Source organism: Aristolochia californica, unplaced genomic scaffold (genome assembly GCF_029961685.1).
Source record: "Aristolochia californica isolate CCGP_79_NKW_82.1479 unplaced genomic scaffold, dmAriCali1.0.hap1 SCAF_7, whole genome shotgun sequence".
Taxonomy (NCBI): domain Eukaryota; kingdom Viridiplantae; phylum Streptophyta; class Magnoliopsida; order Piperales; family Aristolochiaceae; genus Aristolochia; species Aristolochia californica.
The window spans coordinates 36,876,447-36,898,340 of NW_027182268.1; the positions used below are offsets into that span (position 1 = coordinate 36,876,447).

Here is a 21,894-nt window from a genome sequence, read left to right on the forward strand (position 1 = left end):
TCCACCGTGCTATAGAAATATTCGCTTTCCATCGGAAGGATTCATTGGGCAAGTTAGATTTATACTTCTCCCCAACAGCAACCACACCATAAATACTGCCTTTAAACCAATTAAAGGCCCTAAACAAGTTGACTGTGTAGTCGATTATCAATAGCAAAGAGGAGATATCTCAGCTTCTGGAGCGTTTGATTGATTGTGACAAAATAATGTCCTCCCCAACCTTCGCATGTGTTTTCAGCACTCTGCCATTACTCAACAAGATGTGGTTGTTTCCTTACAGGATTTAAATTTTTCGTGCAATCGTTGCAAAAGATACTTCTGCTCTGGGGAGAAGACGATAAGATTTTCACACTCAACCTTGACAAGAAAATCAAGGAGTGACTCTACTCACAGTTGCTTTTCCGTTTAAATTTTTATTGAGATTTGGACGTGAATTTATGGATATTGACCTTAAACGTGAATTAAATTGTACAGGCAACTGGAAGGCAATGTAACTAAGAAGCAGATAGGGGACTAAACAGGTAAGAGGTAGTTCCTTATTTGATTACTGGAATATGCAATTTTGTTATCCATCTATTTACCTGATTACCCGTGGATAGGGGTGGCATCCAGCCCTGCCGATGTTCAAGCTGAGCTTCGAACCGAACAACGTCTCGAACCTAAAATTGTTATCGAGCTCGAGTCCAAAAATTTTAACCGAGCTCGAGCTTCAACATACCTTTAAAACTTTTCAAAAAATATATATATAAAATAAATTGTATATAAAATTATATATGTATTTTACATAAGATTGGACATTACCTCTATATAAAATTGGACATAACCTATATATATAATACATATATAAGATTGGGCATGACTTCTACTTAAAATTGAGCATAATCTATATATATAATACTTATATAAAATTCAGTATAACTTCTACTTAAAATTGGGCATAATCTATATACGTAATACCTGCATAAACATTTCATAAACACTCCATTAAACTGTCTATACAGTCCATAAAAACTCCATGAAATTATTTATACACTCCATAAAATAGTCTAAACACTCTATAAATACTTTATAAAATTATCTATACATTCCATAAACACTTCATGAAATTGTTTATACACTCCATAAAATAGTCTAAACACTCCATACATTGTATAACATTATGAATAAACTTTATTCGATAATCAAACATAATAATATTAAATAAAATATCACTATCAATTTACAATCACCCAAATAAAACTATAAATCCTATTACTATTAGAGACTTACTAGAAAATTACAAGAAATATTTTAAATTTTTCTTAGGAAAATTAAATGGACCTCTTATTGCCTTTTCTAAGGAAATAAATAAAAAATAATACTTATCTAATAAAAAATAATAATTAATCTAATATATATATAAGTGTTGGAAATAAATATATGCACTAACATAACTTTAAATAACCCTTTAATGAAACCCAAATAAATAGGTCGGTGCCGAATGTAGTACCTCTTTGTCAAGGCACTTCCTCAATCATATAAATCAATAAATTAATTAAATAATAACTCAATTTGGCCCTAAACATGTATTCACTGTCTTTGAAAGATATTTGCCTCTTCTCCATTGTATTCACTGAATGGTGGCGATCCCTCCTCAAGATATAACAAACCTTCTGCTCTCTTAGACATGCAGAGGTACTAAGTAAGCACACGAACTCTGTAGAACTTTTTTCTGAATACTCAAACTAGATCGAATGGAGGATTTTCCTCATTTTCTCTCAAGAACACAACGATCACTTTTCTCTTGTCAGAACAATCTCATTTTCTCTCAATAAATCTCGATTATGCAAATCTCGTTTTCCACTTACCATTCCTTTTTCGCAAAGAGTGGCACACTGGCCCTTTCTTGTCATTTGGAAGATTATTTTTAGAGCCCTTTCAATCAGTTAAAGCTTTGAAAAAACATTCAACATTAACAGGAGAGAAAATCGATACATTAATGAATATCCACATTAACAGGAAGAGAAGTTTTGAATATCAACATTAACAGCTATTTCAATTGCTTTTCAAACCAAGTCCATAGGCATATGAAAGCAATTTTGGCTTCCGATACATAAAAAATTAATGAGACCTGTATAGATACATTTCAGGCAAGAGAAAGAGTGAAAGGAACAATAAATTGCAAACATGATTTAATAATAAACATGAGTCTTTTCAATTCCCAACAAAGGAAAAATAAAAAAAATGTCTTAGGCTTGTTAGAATGATTCAGTAGCATATTTACCTTGTTCAGGGTGATGCTCAGATATCATTTCAATTGCAGCAGGATATACACCTCTCCAAATCAAGACTCTTTAAGACTCTGTAGTATACAACAGTAATTCCATAGTTGCCTTCATGTGGTTATTATACATTCTGTTATTCCCAAGTTCACAATGATGAGATGCTGAATAAGATTTCTCTAAATTATTACTCCAAACAGGTAACCAGGCACATGCATTGAAAGAAAAGATGTCTTAATCTAACCAATTCAGGCAGCTGCAAATTCATGCCCTAGTTCACATGCGAAATTGACAACAAATACATTCATGAAGAATTTAAACTGGATTAGAAGTGCACATCTCACACATCTGTCCAAGTATAAAATGATGAATTATAAGCAAGGCGTAACAAGAGAGTTTTTGGCAGTTATAGGGCACTAATGTGATGACTCCTTTAAAATTTTAGTGACAACAAGATGCAGCAATCTACGGAATTGGTTTAGGATGTGAGACACGGGATCGAGTTAAACAGACATAACGAGATCGAATCAACTAAATCAATAGAACTAAATTTGAAGTTTAAAAAAAATACAGTATATTTTGGGTTTGATTGACAATGTAAAAGGCCCTGCATGTATCAAAAAACAGCATTAAATTTTGAGGTGAAAATATAATTATGATTCGTTTTCTAAAACATAATTATGGTTCCCTGAAAAAAAATATTCTGTTATCAGTCAATTAGTGTGTTCTCACCATGGAATACATAAGAATGTGGATAAAACAATTTATCATGCACAAATCAGTTCCCTAATGCAAACCTTGTTGCTTTTCTGTCCCAAGCTCTATCTATTAAGTGACATGAACCAATGGTTGGACATGTGATTTGGGTTTCACAGTCTGTGCACTAAGTTTAGTTCACCGGAAATTATTGGAAAATAAAACTAAGTTTAGTTCACTGGAAATTATTGGAAAATAACCTGCACTAAGTTTTGTTCACTGGAAATTATTGGAAAATAATCTAAGGATCTCATGAAAACTTGTTAATCATGAGTAAAGCAGCAAGAAAAGCAAAGGAAAACTTGAAGAACCAGCCCCTTGATGCAGTATTTCATAACGTAGAAGATGTAGATGAAAAATATGCAAGGACAAGAGATTACTCCAAAGCCACTCATGTTTATGAAAGAAGAAGGAAGAAGAAGAATCAATTTAAAGAGGCCTGAATTTTTTATTTTAAAGTGAAGTACTGGAAATATCAAAGTTCTAAATAGAAAGTCTCTATGTTGCAAACTTGCTGAAATTAGAGGTTTTAACTATACAAGTAACTTATTATTTTGATGGGAAGCATCACTTATAAAGTAACTCGTTTTTTGTTAAAAGCTTCAATTAATTTTTTTTTTTTTCAAGTAGTATTTTCCTGTTCTAAGTTTAGGTCTTTGTTTCTAAATTAGTGTAGCCTAAAGTTAGAAAGTCTTTAAGATAAAAACTGATTCTTATATTCATATTTCGTTTTCAGAAAGTACAACCGGATATAGTAGATCTAATGCCTAGAATGAACAACATAGGAGTTTTCCTATTTTGTTGATTTTAATGCCAATGAAAGGGCTTCATAAGTAACACAGAAATCAATAGTTTATTATTGAATAAAATCTGATTTTTGTTCTCTTTTGCATAAACTTATCCATTGTGTTTTTTCTTCTCTGTTTGTTATTTTTCTTAATAGCTGCAAAAATCTTACTTTACCTCCTACATTAAACATGATTTCAGATTGTATTTTTCTTAATTGTTGCTGAAATCTAGATTACCTACATTCTAGAGGAAGCATTTAACTTTGTTATTCCTCAAATCTAAACCACCATTTTGCATCACCTGCGAGCTATCAAGTTGGTAATCAACAAATATGTGGGTAAAATTTTAAAAGAAAATTAATTTTTTACCTTAAAACGTGGAGAACGGCAAAGTGACAGTGCAGATTCAGGAGATGCGGTTAGAGGCTTATATGGTCTGCCATGATTGACTTTTTTGAAGGTCCATCCAGATCTGCTTGTTGTCCAGTTTGAGACTTGTTTTGACTGCTTACAGATACAGAGGAAGCAGAAGCTGTTATACTGGTCGAAGGCATTTTTGAATAAGTGAAATGCTGTGGAGCTACTATAAGAAGACAAACATAGAGACGATAATTAGTTTTCTCTAGTTTTCTCAAAGCTCCGCAGATTCATCAGCCTAAAGATACCATCAGAAGCTTTCAATAGATCAGAGATCGCACCATCTGATGTAGCAAGCCGGAATTTTTCTCTCATAATTCTCACAAAGTTATATAACCCATTGGTCTGGTTCAAGTCTTCAATCAAGTCTTCAATGTCATCCAAACACGGTTGACAATCTACCACTGATATAAAACAGAAAAGCATACCCAAGATGGAAATTTTCATTTATATAAGACAGTATCAAACAACAAGAATAACTAAGTATTGTCAATGCATGAGACTAAGGCTACACTAGGAAAAGAGTACAAATCATACTTACAAGTGTAGGTATCACTGTCATGTCGAATAGTAAATGAAAACTCCTTAATTGGACTATTCAAGTCAATTTTGTTGAAAATGAACTTGACTCCTTCAAAAACCAATATACACAAATAATCATGAAATTCTAATGCAAATAGGAAAAATGATATATCACAACAGGCAAAAAGGCCTAGCGTACCCTGTCCTCCTTCAATTCGGATGCCAAGGACCCTATTGTACCAGCAAATCGGCGTCTCGAAGTCTTCATTGTGCTTCTTTGCTTGACAGTTTTTTTCTTCCAGCATAGCCAAGGCTGAATTTGAGCATGAAGTAAACATTCAGACAAAAAAACAAAAACAAAGACAAAAGTAGCTAGAGAAATGCTATTAACTGGACAAAGATTGTGGTTTAAGGAAATGCTTATGCAACAGCAAATCCATATTAGAAATCCTGAAAAAACAGGCAGGTCATTCATTATTTCGTATGCTTTGAATAGCTCAACACTATAAGATGAGTGAATCTCAAGTTTTCATCTGAGTTAATAGGATTATATGTTCATCATTCTTTTGAAAAACCTTCAAAGAGAGGATTTACATCTCTTTACTTTTAAAATTGCTCAAATCAATTTCATTGTTTACAAACTCAGAAAAAAATTATTTGATCAAAGCATCAAAATTGAAACTGCTGCTTAAATTCTATCTAGATATTAAGTACAGATCTCCATTGACCAAGAATGATAAAACATTGTAACAACTGTCGTTATACACCAATGACATCAACTATAAAAAGTCATAGGAACAATTCAACCGCCAGACTGGAAATGGATTGAAACATGAGAGCTCTAGATTGAATAAACATTACCGATCAATTGTTCAGATAATATTTTTTTGCATCTATCTCTACTTCTTTGTTGTTCTAGTACAACTTTCTCAAGTTTTTCCACTCTACTTTTTACATCAGACAGGGCTTCAATGGTACTGTGATGGTTGGCCTCTTTTCGAGTCTTCACTGCAGAAGCAACAGATACATGGAAAAGGAATACATCAATCTATTTTTTCAAGGATAACCACATTATATAATAGATCCAGAACAAGATCATTTTACATGATAAACACAATGTGATCAAAATGAAGGTCTTCCTCAGTGAGGGTACATACTAGAAATGGAAACCAGCTAAGAAAAAACAAACCAACAAGAATATTGGAAGTTCCTGCCGTCCTATATCTGTATATCAAATAAATTTGAAGTCAACTGCTTTTCATCTAAATGAAGTGTAAATAAATGCAGCTTGGAAACTGGAATAATTCTAAGGGCTGAAGATATTGACAAATAATGCTTTTAAAAAAGAAAACAAAAATAACTAATTGCACACCTATCACCATATCATCTTCTAGTTGTCTATGGTAATCCTTCAGTTTCCACAGTTTAACTGCAAAACATTGATAAACATGAAAATTTTAACTTGAAGAATACAAAGATAAGCATAAGGGTGGTCAACAATAAACATGCTAACTGACTTCAATTTGAGATATATATATATATATAGAGGGCTGATCCAATACGAAAAACCATTTGGTGTGAAACATGCGAAACGGCTATCTTAGTCGTCCGATCAAATGGCTATCACAGCTGTCCGATCAAACGGCTATCTCAGCCATCCGATCAAAGGCTATCTGGCTGAGATAGCCATTTTACATATTTTGCACCAAATGGCTTTTTGTATGGGATCAGCTGTGTATGTGTGTGTGTGTGTATATATATATATATATTAAAAAATATAGTATTTCAATTTTCCATAGGACTCGGTCAAAAAAAATAAAAATAAATAGAATTGAGTTTGAATAGAAAAGAAAAAATTATCAACAATGTTTTTTAAATAATTCACTGAATTCGATGATGACCAGATTAGTCCAAGTGCGTCGCTACCAAAATCTTGAAAAGTAATCACACTATTTGTCCTTACAAACTACCTCTAACAAAGCCTACAAATTTTGGTTCTGAGTTTGCAATAAATATGCTTTTCCATGAGAATAACAAGTACAATCTAGATATATAAAACAGGATGTACGAAAGAAAAGGGAAAACATCGTTAGTTGAGATGTTTTGAATAGTTAGATCCCATACCAAAGAATGCTCAGTCGCTCTTTAAGGCATGAAGCTATTGTGGTAATAAAACATTGTCCGCCATGTTTCTTAACTCGACTTACAGAATCCTCTAATTTAAAATGTTGGGTTATTAACAAATAACTAAAACACAAGCGCCGGTCCCAAATTTCTTAATAGCAACAGTATGTTCCAAAGTAGTTGGTAAAGAAAAAAAAAAACGACCACTACTAGCTGAAGTGTAAGGTAAACTTGAAGAATCACATATGAAGCACCTCAGACCTAGACGAAAACACGAAAATACCTTAATGTTGAACTGTTTTCTCTGCTTTCAATTTAATCGATTGCAGTGACTCGCACAAAGAGTTAAGATGAATTCGCATCTCGTTTTCGGTGGCCAAGCGAATTTCGATCATTTTTCTTGGCAAATCTAAACTTTTCTGCATGTTTATTGTGTCCCCGCGTCGTTGCCGGAGAAGGCCAGTTCAAGTGCCCAACAGAAGGGATTAGGCCCAAGTAGATAACCTGATGGGCCATGCCCGTTTTTTCTAGGCAACAGACTTCCTGGAGATATAACATGGACATCTAGAAAGTCTCCATAAAAATCATAAAGGCCCATCTATCTCCGCTAAACGACGAGACAATCGGTCCCACATGAATGAACGCTCCTGATTCCATTTTAAACAACAATTTTGTGACTCTTGGCCGATTAGGTCATCAAATAGGGTGTGTTAGGGTGTGTTTGTGCCAATCGAAGCAAGTTAACTTGGTCCATCTTGTAGGGTCATTTTGTCATGTGGGAGGAGCCCTACCCTCCCCTGTCATTGATAGTAGGGAAGACAGCCTACAATGGCATAGAAAAGGAAGAGGACAAAGAGAAACCCCCCTCTTTTCCCCCAACAAATCATTGAGTTAGGTCAATCAGTCCATTTTAGCCCATTTTCAGTTTTGGGACCATTATCCCCACTTAATGTGAGGATAGGGTTGTTGGTTGACCTATATGGAAGGGATGGGACCCCTCCACACACAACTTTGGAATATATATATATATATATATATATATATATATATATAATTTTTATTATTAAATATTAAATATTATTTTAAAATCATTCAAGCAGCAGCAGCAGTAGTACAAAGAACGAAGAACAAAGAAGCAGCAGCCCTGATCACAGTAGGGGCTTAAGTGCCAATCCCCGATTGTTCAGAAACAATTCAAATGGCGCACCATCGGCCCTGGTGCAGACAGCACCCAACTTACCAGTCAAAAAGAACAAAGAAAACCTCCATTAAAGCCCACTTTCTATACAAAAGGGGCACTGCGTCCAGCATTTCCGACCAAGTGGCTTTCCCACTCATCTTCCACAATCCCACCTCCCTCTAATGGAGATTCATCTCCATTATTCCTTAATTCGAGCTTAAGAGTTCTAAAAAAATACGCAGAGAATTAAAATAAGTGAAAGGAAGACGGAAGAAGGCAATATTTTAATCTTTATCCACTTAGTGTTATTAAACCCTAAACCCTAAACCTTAAACCTTATACTTTATAGAGTTATCGGAGAATTATAATCTAAAGTTCAAACATAGACAAAGGATGGGTAAATGTTGGTAGATTTTGAAATTCCTCACTCGTGACAGACCACATAGGAAACACCATAATGGAACATTTGGGATGTGTGTGTGTGTGTGTGTGTGTGTGTGTGTGTGTGTGTGTGTGTGTGTGTGTGTGTGTGTGTGTGAGAGAGAGAGAGAGAGAGAGAGAGAGAGAGAGAGAGAGAGAATGAATGAGACCATGTTACATGTCGGAGGCCGAATTGTTTTGTTTAAGATTGAAACAAATTTTTGTATGATAATGATAAGGTATAATTCAATTTTGAAAACTGATTGTAATGTAGGGACAGAGATTTGAAACGTTTGGTGTTATTTTTTGTATCATCTAGTATTTATTTGTATCATTCATGAATTGTTTTTGAACTGGGTACATGTAACTTTTTTTTTAATTACTAAAAAAATGAAATAACTATTTTTTCAAGGGCAAATCTAAGTCTTCATTTTTAATTCAATTCACATGAGAAGGGTATTTTTTAATTATTTTATTTTAAAAGTATATTATTTAAAAATAAAATTACATAATTAACCTATTTAAATTTTTTAATAAGAGCTTATTTTTAAATGTGTTTTTATTACTAAAAAACTCTATTACCTTATTTAATCTACCAAAATAATATTATTTTTTAATTAAAAAATTATCATATAAAATAAATGTAATTAAAATATAATAACAATGTTTTCAAGTAGCACTCCACCCAATTCCAACAAGAAAAAAACATCCTACCCTCCAATGAAACTAACTTTTTTCAGTGTTTTTCTAGTCGGATGTTTTCTTTTGTATCATGAGTGTCATCTTTGACATTTCATTCCGTGGCCCATAAATATAGATTTTACCAAGAAAATTTTATAATTTATTCATAAAATTATAAATAAATAAAAATATTTTTTTATTTTATTAAAAATAATTCTTGATATTTGGACGAAAATATTCAGACAAAAGTAGTCTTATTGGTAAATTATAAAACAAAATTATATAAATTATCGCATTTCCTTTGGGTCACATCAAATTTGTTGCAATGTCTCCTCGACCAACTAAGCCCAATCCCAATTATATTCACCACGGTTCTCGCTTTGTGTCGCTCGTCCTTGTTACGTTCGTCGTGGAACTTTTTCAGTTATGGGCCCTGGGTCCACCGACTACACTGTGGGTCCAGAATACAGATCTATCCATTGTGGAACCTTCTTGATTTAACCTCCTCGAAAGTGGACACTGATTTTGCTATTTTCCGCCACCGTACCGTTTTTTGAAACCTAATGGCTGCGACAAAATCAGCGCTGGCACGTGGTGTCAACGGCTCGCCGATGTGGCGATTCCTTTATATTTTTACGGGCCTTTTTCACCGATTTGGATGTCACGTGATGTCTAATTCCGTGCTGCCCAGTATAATCATGCGTATGTGAAAGGGTGTGGCCGGCAGGTATTTCGCGATGCACGTGCATTCGGTACGAATTCCCTAAATTACCCTCACGCAGTAGGCAAAATCTCCTCTTTTATTTAATTTATTTTTTTTACTAGATTTTTAAGGTTTAGCCCGAAAATACCCCTGTACTGCAGCTGGCGGGTGGCTACTAGCTGTCAGGACAGTTGAGGTGGTCCCCACAGGAGATTAAAAGGTAAAATGGGCTCCATGTCACACTTTATGGGCCGATGGCCCATGAAAGAAATGGATCTGTTATAAATCATTAAAGTTTCTCAATTTAATTTGGGAAAGGAGCCCTATTATCCGAAAATCATGACCCGAATACCCACCCGAGACGCATTATTATGATTTATTATAATTAAATCGGTACTACGAAATCCGATATCGTAACGGCCATGCAGCTACCAGTAGTTTCTGTAGAGGAGAGAGGAAGGAGGTCGGATGTCGACGTCAAAGTGGGCTTCTCTGCTTTTGGTGAGGGTTGTCTCTTCCTCTTGCCATCGACAAAAATTTTCTCACCAAAAGCTGTCCGACACACTGGACTCTTTGCTCTTATAATATCCTTCTCCTTCCATTATCGATCCATTCCTTCTTCCTCTCTCTTTCTCAAAACTTATTCCTCATTCATTTCCATGTGCGCTGGACGCACCTCCTCGTGCCTAGATTCCTCATTTTTTTTTTAACTGACGTTCAACCATGTAGAGTATGATGGTCACCGAGGCCCCCCAGGCATGGCCCCTGTCATGAGCAAAGACAATTACTTTTACAAGAAGAATTTGCAGTTGCAGCTAGCGAGAAGACGACCAGGAGGCAGAGCAAGAGAGGTTCCTGTGGATTAATTTTACCTTGACCGTGTTTCTGTTGAGGGCTGTGTGTGTGACTGAGATCATCATTCATTTCCATGGCTGTCATGCATGGATGATCCGTCTCTGCTACAGCTTAAAGCTCTGTGTTTTCGTTTCTTGAGAATCGGAGATCCGTGTTCTAATAATTATATGAGATAAAGAGATAAAGCTCTTAAAATATGGACAAAGCTCGTTGCCCATTTCTCCCTTTCACTAAAAAACTCCTTCCTTCCACTGCTCTCCATCCATAAACTAATGGGACGACACCTTCTAAATTCCGTCGCTCTGCACCAACATCATGGCCTAGCTGGTGTTGGATCCGGAGATTTTGGGTCTCGAAGTTGCATTTTTTTAAAAGACAGCGACATGGGTGTCCGCGACATCTCTCCTTTCGGTTCTATCTTCACCTCTTCCTTCCCTCCCCTCAAGGCTTCTTCTCTTCCTCTCACGCTCTAGTCACCCAATAAGGGGTTGGGATTAGTAATGCCTTTGATTCGTCAATGGACCTGCCTCTACTTGCTGCTGTTCGTCTCCTTCTCTCTCCTGGCTTCCGCCGTAGACCCACAAGGTGAAGTCCTCCTATCCTGGAAACGGGTGTTGAATGGATCAGTTGAGGCGTTGAGCAGCTGGAATGGATCGGATTTTACTCCATGTGGCTGGTTTGGCGTCTCCTGCAATGCTAATATGGAAGTTGTGGAGCTCAACTTGAGGTACGTGGATCTGTTTGGCTATGTTCCCTCTAACTTGACTTCATTGAAGTCCTTGAGCAAGCTGGTTCTCACAGGAATCAACCTCACGGGTCCTATTCCCAGAGAAATAGGGAATTGCCCTGAACTTAGTTACTTGGATTTGAGTGATAATGGCCTCATCGGCGAAATTCCCGCCGAGCTTGGCCGGTTGGGCAAACTTGAAACTCTGCTACTCGATTCGAATCGGCTCGAAGGGGTGATTCCAATGGAGGTCGGCAATCTCACTACGCTCCGATGGTTGGTACTGTACGATAACCAGCTCAGTGGCGCAATACCTTCCACCATTGGGAACTTGAAGAGTCTGGAGGTGCTTAGAGCTGGTGGGAACAAGAACCTTGTTGGTCCCTTGCCGATGGAGATTGGAAATTGCAGCAATCTGGTCATGTTAGGCCTTGCAGAGACCAGTATGTCCGGGTTTCTGCCGAGTACTCTGGGCCTATTGAAGAAGCTACAGATGTTGGCGATCTATACAGCTCTTCTTTCTGGCCAAATCCCTTCCGAACTGGGAGACTGTACCAGTCTACAGAGCATCTATCTGTATGAGAATTCTTTATCGGGCTCGATCCCGACTCGGTTGGGTAATCTTCGGAACCTGAAAAATTTTCTACTCTGGCAGAACAACTTGGTGGGGGTGATCCCACCGGAGCTCGGAAATTGCAAGCAGTTAATGGTTATCGACCTCTCCATGAATTCAATAACCGGCAGCATCCCTCAGGCTCTCGGAAATCTGACCTTGTTGCAGGAGCTGCAGCTGAGCATGAATCAGATATCCGGCCGCATTCCCACGGAGCTGTCCAACTGCCAGGGCCTCACCCATCTCGAGCTCGACAATAATCAGATCTCCGGGATAATTCCTCTGGAAATCGGCCGATTGACCAACCTCACGCTTCTCTATCTGTGGCAAAACAAACTGGAAGGCAATATCCCTTCCTCTCTGTCCCAATGTTCTATTCTCGAGGCGGTCGACCTCTCTCAGAACAGTCTTGTTGGCGCAATCCGGGAAGGGATTTTCAATTTGAAGAACCTCAACAAACTTCTACTCCTTTCGAACAATCTGTCCGGTGAGATCCCGCCGGAGATTGGGAACTGCGAGGCTTTAGTTCGGCTCAGGGCCAATGACAATAAGATCACCGGGAAAATCCCGCCGGAGATAGGGAAACTACAGAACTTGAATTTCTTGGATCTGGGGTCAAATCACTTGACTGGGGCGATACCGCCGGAGCTCTCCGGCTGCCGGAATCTGACCTTCCTCGACTTGCATTCGAACTCCATAAGTGGGTCACTCCCTGCAACTTTTGGCGACCTCGTCTCCCTTCAATTCGTTGACCTCTCCGACAACCAGATTGAAGGAAGTCTGACTTCAAACGTGGGATCGTTGACTTCGCTGACCAAGCTTGTTCTTGCGGAAAACAAATTTTCCGGCACGGTGCCGCCGGAGCTCCGGAAATGCATTAAGCTCCAGCTAGTGGACCTCAGCAGCAATGGTTTCAGCGGGGAGATTCCACAGACTGTGGGTCAGATTCCGGCACTTGAGATCGCACTGAATCTCAGTTTCAACAACCTTTCAGGCGATATTCCAGGTCAATTTTCAAACCTCGAGAGGCTGGCAGTCCTCGACCTCTCGCATAATAGTCTCTCCGGCGGGCTTCAGTTCCTCTCCGGACTACAGAACCTCGTCTCGCTCAACATCTCCTACAACGATTTCTCAGGGCGAGTTCCGTATACACCTTTCTTCGCGAAGCTGCCGGTGAGCGACCTTGCCGGGAACCCAGACCTCTGCCTCGCGGGAGGCAGGTGCTCTGCCATCCGGCCTGGCTCCCCACGGCGAACGGCGACCGCCGCCCGCGTGGCGATGATCGTGCTACTGTGCACAGCTTGTGCATTACTAATGGCGGCGCTGTTCATTTTCCTGAAAGGCAGGCGGGGAGGGAAAAACGGCGCGCACGAAAATGACGGTGAAGATGACGCCCAGCTGGGGCCACCCTGGGAAGTGACGCTGTACCAGAAACTGGACCTCAGCATCGATGACGTGGCAAAGTGCCTGACGGCCGGCAACGTCATCGGCAGAGGGTGGTCCGGAGTCGTTTACAGGGCGACCATCCCGGCGGGGCTGAGCATCGCCGTCAAGAGATTCCGGTCATCGGAGGCGTATTCGGCGTCAGCGTTTTCGTCGGAAATCGCGACGCTGGCGAGGATCCGGCACAGAAATATCGTGCGGCTTATCGGGTGGGGTTCCAACCGTAAAACGCGGCTGCTGTTCTACGACTACATGCCGAACGGGACGCTGGGAGCTCTGCTGCATGACACGCCGGCGGCCGGAGGCGCGGTGGTGGAGTGGGAAGTGCGGCTCAAGATAGCGCAGGGCGTCGCAGAAGGGCTTGCTTACCTGCACCACGGCTGTGTGCCTGCTATCCTGCACAGGGATGTGAAGGTCAACAACATCTTGTTGGACGAGAGATACGAACCGTTTCTAGCGGACTTTGGGCTCGCCCGACTCGTCGAAAGCCAGGATGGCTCGCATGACGCTGGTTCAGTATCAGCTAACAATCCAAGGTTTGCCGGATCCTACGGCTACATCGCACCCGGTAATAGTCTCATTCCTCAATCTTGACCATACATAATGCGGGACCCATTTGAATTTCTCTTGAAGCCATTGGATTTATTTATTGATAGTAAAAATAATTAATATCGTGCAGAGTACGGTTGCATGTTGAAAATCACGGAGAAGAGCGACGTGTACAGCTTCGGGGTGGTTCTACTGGAGATAATAACCGGGAAAAAACCGGTCGATCCATCGTTTTCGGAGGGCCAACACGTGGTCCAGTGGGTTCGGGAGCATCTGAGAAGCAAAAAGGACCCGGTCGAGATAATTGACCCGAAGCTGCAAGGTCGACCCGACAGTCAAATCCAGGAGATGCTCCAAGCTCTGGGAATCTCTCTCCTCTGCGCAAGCAACAGAGCCAACGACCGACCGTCCATGAAAGACGTCGCAGCATTGCTGAGAGAGATCAAACATGAGCCTGCAACTGGATCTGAGCCGAGTAAACTCGGAAACGATTCTTGGAGAAGAACAGATGCTCCGTCGTACTCTTCAATGGTTACACCTGCTCAGCTCCTGCTTCAAGGATCTTCACACTGTTCAATAGCTTACTCTTCTTCATCTGGTGGGATCAGTCGAGAACTCTGTAATGAAGGGTGGGATTGAGAGTTTCGCGAGGGCATCTAGTAACTGTAAATGTGAGCAGAGTGTATAGCAGCAAAACTGAGCAATTAACGAAAATTTCATCATCCCCTTCATTAGTTGGGATAGCCACGGAGTCTTTTTGGTTTCTGAACACTCAAAATTCTTAAATCTGGTGAATAAAAGTTAGATGGCTACGACGATTAGGCTTCTGCGTGTGTGAGCTTACATGCACACGTGCACATACTAATTCAATTTATTGAAGAAAAAAATAATATTCATTTTGTCTAACAGATATGTTTATGTTATTTAAATTATTATTCTGTATAAACGATTAAGAAATATCTCAGACTGATTTCATGTCACAAATATCCTAGTGTAATACACTTGATATTATAAACAAAATATAACTAACTTAAAAAGGGAGATTTTTTTTGTGTGAAGGGAAAGTGCGTCACATCAACCACATTTTGGTTCATTCCATAGAAAAAGTCGGGAGCTTAATTGGTGGCTAGCTACATATAACCTCATAAAATACGAGAGGAAGAAAAGTATGGGAAGCGTGAATCTCATTTTTCTATTAGCATTCTCTCAAGAAAAATAAAACAAAACACCATTCATACATCTATTTGTGAAGAAATGAACTGTGACTGCAAACCATTTCCGACATTAAAGAGGTTAAAAACAACTATATGGCAGCCCCATAAGCACTACCATATTAATACCTCATGCTAATGTTTATTAGTTGTACAGATCATCATCATCTCCAGCGGCTGCAGAGGAGAATGGATCTGCAGCAGTGGTCGCCTCGGTATTTTCTGGCCGATCTGGAAACCGGAACTCGGACCCAAATCCACGAGACTGCTGCAAAGTTTGAGCAAACAGTTGATACTTTCGGATGTCTGCATCGCTCACACTACGACGAGCATATTTCATGGATTCCTCAAAGTGAGCTGCCTTAATCTCTGGGACATCATCTGTTTCATCTTCCTCCATGGCTTCAGGATTCTCTTTCATCTTCCTTTCCCTCTCAATATCCTACCATTCCCCATTACAGAAAAATAAAATTAAAAACAATTATTGGAATAAACAAGACACAGGAAACACACCTAACCAAAAATAACTTTTTGACTGACCTTCTCAATGTTTTCTCGGATAGCATATTTGCAGGCACGTTGGCATATTTCAGTAATATCAGCACCGCTGAATCCATGGGTGTATTTTGCCAAAGCAACAAGATCAACATCCTTGGAGACTGGCGACTTTCGTAAGCATGCTCTGAAGATTTGTAGACGGGAAGCCTCATCTGGCAATGGTATGTATATTAGTTGATCTAGTCTACCAGGCCTCAGTAGTGCCGGGTCAATGATGTCTGGCCTATTAGTCGCTCCTATGATGAATACCGTCTTCTTAGCTGTCATACCATCCATTTCTGTCAATAGTTGGTTCAAAACCCTGTCAGCAGCACCACCAGCATCTCCAACTGAGCTCCCACGCTGAAAGAAGAAGAACATGATCAATACGAGATTAGATATTATAATTGGTACCATTCAATGGCACAAAATTGCAATGAATCGCTTGAAATAAATAACCCAAAATCAAAACATTTAAACTTTGGAGCAATACCTGTGTAGCAATTGAATCCAATTCATCAAAAAAGAGAACACAGGGAGCAGATCCACGGGCTTTATCAAATATTTCCCTGACATTAGCTTCACTTTCTCCAAACCACATTGTGAGCAATTCAGGACCCTTGACGCTTATGAAATTAGCTTGGCACTCGTTCGCAATAGCCTTTGCAAGGAGGGTCTTGCCACAACCAGGAGGTCCATAGAAAAGGACTCCTTTAGAAGGTGACATACCAAATTTCTCAAACTTCTCAGGGTGCTCCACAGGGTATTGTACAGTCTATCAAAAACCACCACGATAGTATCAATTCAATTATTTCAATTGAAATAAAAGGCCAAAGAGAAGGAATTAATAGAAAGAGCCCAGTACACCAAGCGGATAAAAGTAAAGTCTGAAAATGGGAAAAAAAATGAAACAACAAACATGCAAGAAATATAAGCAACAGCACAGTAGGCATACCTCCTGGAGTTCTCTTTTGACGTTTTCCAATCCACCAATATCATCCCAGGACACATTAGGCACTTCAACAACCTGGCAATTCCAACAATCAAATCAGTATGCACACACACACACACACATATATATATATATATATATATATATATATATATATATATATATATGTAATAGAATTCCTTACTCTATGGGAATATGTAAGATGCATATGAATAAAACTTACAGTTTCACGCAACGCAGAAGGATTTGAAGATCCTAAAGCAGTCTTGAAGTGTTCATTAGTGACAGCCATGGTGTTCAAAACCTCAGCATCAATTGACTCATCTTCTAGATCGATAACATCCATCTTCTCCCTAATGCATTGAAGGGCAGCTTCTGTACAGAGCGCAGCAAGATCAGCTCCAACATAACCGTGTGTATCTTTTGAAACTCTCTCAAGATCAACCTGCGGATAGAGTTAGATGAACAAAAGTGCAAAGTAAGCAACTAATGTGATTTCTGAAAGAATTGGAGAAACTGAAAAATGAACCAGTATAAAGCCTCACATCTTCTGCAAGTTTCATGTTCTTTGTGTGGATACGGAGAACTTCCAACCTCCCAACCTCATCTGGAACACCAATATCAATTTCTCGATCGAACCTTCCAAATCTCCTTAGTGCTGGGTCAATGCTGTTAGGCCTGTTGGTAGCTCCCATTACTATTACATGGGCACGAGATTTGAGACCATCCATCAAAGTCAGGAGCTGGGAAACTATGCGTCTCTCCACTTCACCATGTGTCTTTTCTCTTTTTGGAGCAATAGAATCTAATTCATCTATAAAGATGATTGAAGGTGCATTCTTCTCAGCTTCCTCAAAAGCTTTCCTTAAATTACTCTCACTTTCTCCAGCCAACTTTGACATTATCTCAGGTCCATTAATCAGGAAAAAGAAAGCCCCGGTTTCGTTAGCAACTGCTCTTGCAATCAAGGTTTTCCCAGAACCTGGAGGGCCAAACAGTAAAATACCTTTGGGAGGCTTCACACCAATAGACTTGAAAAGTTGTGGGTGCCTAAGAGGAAGTTCAACCAATTCACGAATTTGAGCCATTTGTTTCCTAACCCCACCAACATCGTCATAACCAACTTCATTCAATCTTTCTTCATCCTCACGTTTGACAGGTTCTCCCTCACAAAATATCTCTGTATCTGGGGCAACAACACAGTACTCGCCAGGATCTGTCTCGATAACTTTAAACTCAACACTACGCATGCCTCCCCTCACAAGGAAAAGGTCACCTATGCGAACAGGTCGATACGACTCCAAAAAGTATGCTGTTAAGTGATTCATAGAGTTAGCAACAAAATATATGGTAAGGCTTATATAAAAAAAAAAAAAAAAAAAAAGCTGTGAAAACAGTTAGCTGTTCTTACGTTTTAAATAAGCATCAAACAGATTGCCAGTGACACCCTCAATGGTATCGTCAATGGGAAGTATGTGGACTCTCTTCCCATACTTCACATCTGGGCACTGATGAACAGACACAACATCTCCAAGGCGTACCCTCAGATTTGCACGGACAACTTTGTTCATCCTAATTTTGGGCTCTTCACATTGTTCGTCAACAAGAACAATACAAACAGTGTCCCTCCTCTTCTTTCCCTGTGTCACGCAGAACAATACTTAATATTTTCACCGTAAACTTGATCATACACAAAAAACGAATTAAAGCATAGAAATGGATAAAAACAACTTATTTTCAAAATCACCTTTATAAGTATTGTGTCCCCCCGGAAAAACTGCAGCTTCTCCATTGTGGCGGGATGCATCGAGACAACAGAATTGTCATCGTTGACCGCTTCATCAACAATTAGACGATTGGGCGATTTTTTGCGTTCCAGAATAGCAGTAGTAAAATCTTTCTTTCCTTTGCTGCAAGAAGAAACGCATAGAAACGTAAATAAGACTCGATCCAGTATACCGGCAGAGGAATTGGAAGCTAAAATGAGATATATAAGAACTCTTTTATAAAACAAGCTCAGCTATCTAATTAAACTGCCACGACGAGGTACCTATGTTGTCGCCTACGGAAGCACAGCTAGGTTCCGGTTCTCAGAAAGATGAAAAGAACTACTTTAAATAGAAGACCAACGTAAATTGATCCACTGATCACGACGAAATATTGGAGCAAAAGAATGCTAGTTAAAGGAAAACTGGATCTCAACCCTATTTCTACGATCTCCTCATAACATGTCTTCTGAACGAAACAAAACAATCTAAATGGCAGTTGAGAAGAACAAGGAACTCACGATTCTGACGAGGACGCCTGGCCTTTGTCCGCCATTGCTAGGGTTTCGTAGTATCTGTAGAAGAACGAAAATTCGTAATCTGAAAAGTGAGACGGCTGAGAAGCACGTTCTACTGTGTCGAATGGCCTTATTTATAGAAACTCGTAGGCCATCGCAAGGCAAGATTCAATTAAACGGTCAAAGAACCGGCGACCCCACTGGACCACCCAACTAGAGCTTCAGGTTCGGGTCACCTGCGTCGGCATGGCTTCGGTATTGCAATTTGCAAGGCTAAACCCACTTGAAGTCGTCAGTGGAGCGCAGATTACATTTCATCTGGATGCAGAGGATAAAATGGTCCTTCATCTCCACGGTTTAATATCCTTCATCTCAAAGAAGGCCATATTTGATCTTCTTTGAGACGAAGGACGTGCGACGCTTCCTTTTTTTCGTTTTCCTCCCTGTCTCCCGCACTCTCTCTCTTGTCTCCCTGCGCCCCCCATGTCGCTGCTATATCTCTTTGGGGGGGGGTTAGTCAACTTGAAGGACAAGATGATCTTCAACCGCATAACGCCCTTCAACACTTGAAGTCGTTAGTGGAGCGCAGATGAAGCTTCATCTCGATGCAGGGGATGAAGGGGTCCTTTATCTCCACGGTTTAATTTCGATCATGTGGAAGAAGGCCTGTTTTGATCTTCTTTGAATTGAAGGACGGGCGATGCTCGGTTTTTTCCCTCTCTCTCCTCGCACCCCCCCATCGCGCGTCGTCATTTCTCATTTTTTCTTCCTCTCTCCCGCACTCCCTCGCTCGTTTCCCTGCGTCCCCGACGTCGCTGCTACCAAAATCGATCTCGTCCTTTGTCTCCGGCCACCGTCTCAATTCCCTCTTGCCTCCGGCCTCATCTCTCGGTTTTCTCTCGGCCTCACCCTCTCTCTCGTCTCTGTGACTCCCTCTCTTCTCTCGGACTCGCTCTCTCTCGCTTCTCTCTCTCTATTCCTTCCCAGACCTCCCTTTCTTCTCTGTCTTCTCCCTCTCTTCTCCCTTTCGGCCTCCCACTCCTTTCTCTCTCTGGCTAGTCTCCTTGCCCCCGAAAATACCTTCCGATTTCGTTCGATTTTCCCATTTCCATTTCGATTTTCTTCGATTTTGGACATTTGGGCATCGATTGCTTAATATCTACTTCGATTAGGCATCGATTTCACCCTTCGGCTTCGGATTTCCCCAAATTTCAGAAGGTATGCCTAAACCCTAATTTTTTTTCATTAAATTAGTATTTTATTTGATTTAAATTTATTTTCAGTGCATAATTGGGGGTTATTTGTGCATTATTTTGGGATTTAGGGTTACGGTTTATAGCCTAAATTCTTGATTCGTGTATGGATTATTTTTAGGGTTTGCTGCTTGGTATTTAAAGGTTCAGTAATTAGGGTTTAGGGTTTATGGTTAAGGATTTAGGGATTAGAGCTTTTAAGGTTTAGGGGGTTTAGGGTTTTTAAGGTTTTGGGAGTTTTGTGTTTTTAAGCTATAAGGTTTTTTGGGTTTAGGGTGTAGGGTCTAGGGTTTAGGGCTTTTAATGTATTAAGTTATGGAATTAGTGTTTAGGGTTTAGAGTTTAGTAGGTGATAGGGTTTTTAAGGTTTTTTTTTTTTTTTGGGGGGGGGGGGGGGGGGGGGTTTGTGTTTTTAAGCTCTAGGGTTTTTTGGGTTTAGGGTATGGAATTATGGTGTAGGGTTTAGGGTTTAGAGCTTCTAAGGTTTAGGGTACTGCGTTATGGAGTTAGTGTTTAGGGTTTAGAGTTTAGTAGGTGATAGGGTTTGACTTTAGGGTTTGATGATTTATGGTTTAGGTTTTATTAGGGGTTTTTTAGTCCAATTCAAACAAGGCTAAGTCGCCTACACAGGCAGGGGTGTTCGGTGAATTAGGACTTGATGTTTGTATTTTCTCATTGTTTAGTGTAAATGCAGTAGTGAAAATAGTTTAATTAATTTTGAAATGTTTTAGAATGTTGTTGAGGAGTTTTGAAGTGCTATGGAATGTTTTTGCCATGTGGTGAGGAGATTCGGGTGTTATACAAATCCACCACATGGTATTTTCTTTTTTCTGTGATTTCAATTTAACCCTTCGGCTTTGATTTTTCTCAAATTCATAAGGTAAGTCTAAACTTTTTTTTTTTTTTTATTAATTTAGTGTTGTATTTGATTTGCCTTATAGACAACTACTTGTATCCTACTTTTGATATTGTTGAGAACTTGTTGCTAATGCCATTTTAACCATTGTTCTAAGATTTTTTTTTCCAATCTTATTTTTTTGGAGTAGGAGACTTTTGAGTCCGGAGGCCTTCTTGAGAATGTCTCATCAGGACAATATTTATATCCCTATTCATAATTTTTAGATTGTTAAAAGTAAACTAGTAAAGAATTGGCCCTTTTTTTTTTTTTTTTTTTACCATAATCACGAATTTATTCTGGATGTTCTTACTTGCATGTTAGGGCAATGCGGATGATGTAACAACTGCAGTATTGAAGGAGTTGCCTCCTCTACAAGAGAAAGATCAATCAAGGGGAAGATTTGGAGATCAGTTCATGGGGGGAAATGGGCGAGGAACAACTAGCATGAAGAGAAACAATTATAATTTGTAAATTTATAATGGATTTATAGTTTTTATTTGGGCGATTGTAAATTGATAGTGATATTTCATTTAATTTTGTTGTGTTTGATTATTGTATGGAGTTTATTTATAATGTTATGCAGTGTTTGAAGTGTTTAGACTATTTTATGGAGTGTATATAAACAATTCCATGGAGTGTTTATGGAATGTATAGACAATTTTATGGAGTGTTTATGGACTGTTTATGCAGGTATTATGTATATTGATTATGCCCAATTTT

The 21,894-nt window shown here is 39.3% G+C and overlaps 2 protein-coding genes and 1 pseudogene across 2 annotated transcripts; 1 reads left to right on the plus strand and 2 right to left on the minus strand.

Moving 5' to 3' along the window:
* Positions 1–2,089: 2,089 nt before the first annotated feature.
* On the minus strand, positions 2,090–7,248 carry LOC137937802 (kinetochore protein SPC25 homolog; annotated as a pseudogene).
* A 3,465-nt stretch (positions 7,249–10,713) lies between these two features.
* LOC137937528 (LRR receptor-like serine/threonine-protein kinase RGI3) lies at positions 10,714–14,782 on the plus strand. Its single transcript, XM_068782593.1, has 2 exons — positions 10,714–14,058; positions 14,170–14,782. The coding sequence occupies exons 1-2, from the start codon at positions 11,208–11,210 to the stop codon at positions 14,676–14,678; spliced, it is 3,360 nt and encodes a 1,119-aa protein (XP_068638694.1). The 5' UTR covers positions 10,714–11,207; the 3' UTR covers positions 14,679–14,782.
* A 428-nt stretch (positions 14,783–15,210) lies between these two features.
* Positions 15,211–19,111, minus strand: LOC137937529 (cell division cycle protein 48 homolog). The gene is made up of 9 exons (XM_068782594.1): positions 19,027–19,111; positions 18,487–18,649; positions 18,151–18,379; positions 17,285–18,051; positions 16,963–17,184; positions 16,743–16,814; positions 16,281–16,562; positions 15,791–16,150; positions 15,211–15,692 (listed from the first exon to the last, which is right to left on the minus strand). The coding sequence occupies exons 1-9, from the start codon at positions 19,059–19,061 to the stop codon at positions 15,396–15,398; spliced, it is 2,427 nt and encodes an 808-aa protein (XP_068638695.1). The 5' UTR covers positions 19,062–19,111; the 3' UTR covers positions 15,211–15,395.
* Positions 19,112–21,894: the final 2,783 nt, after the last annotated feature.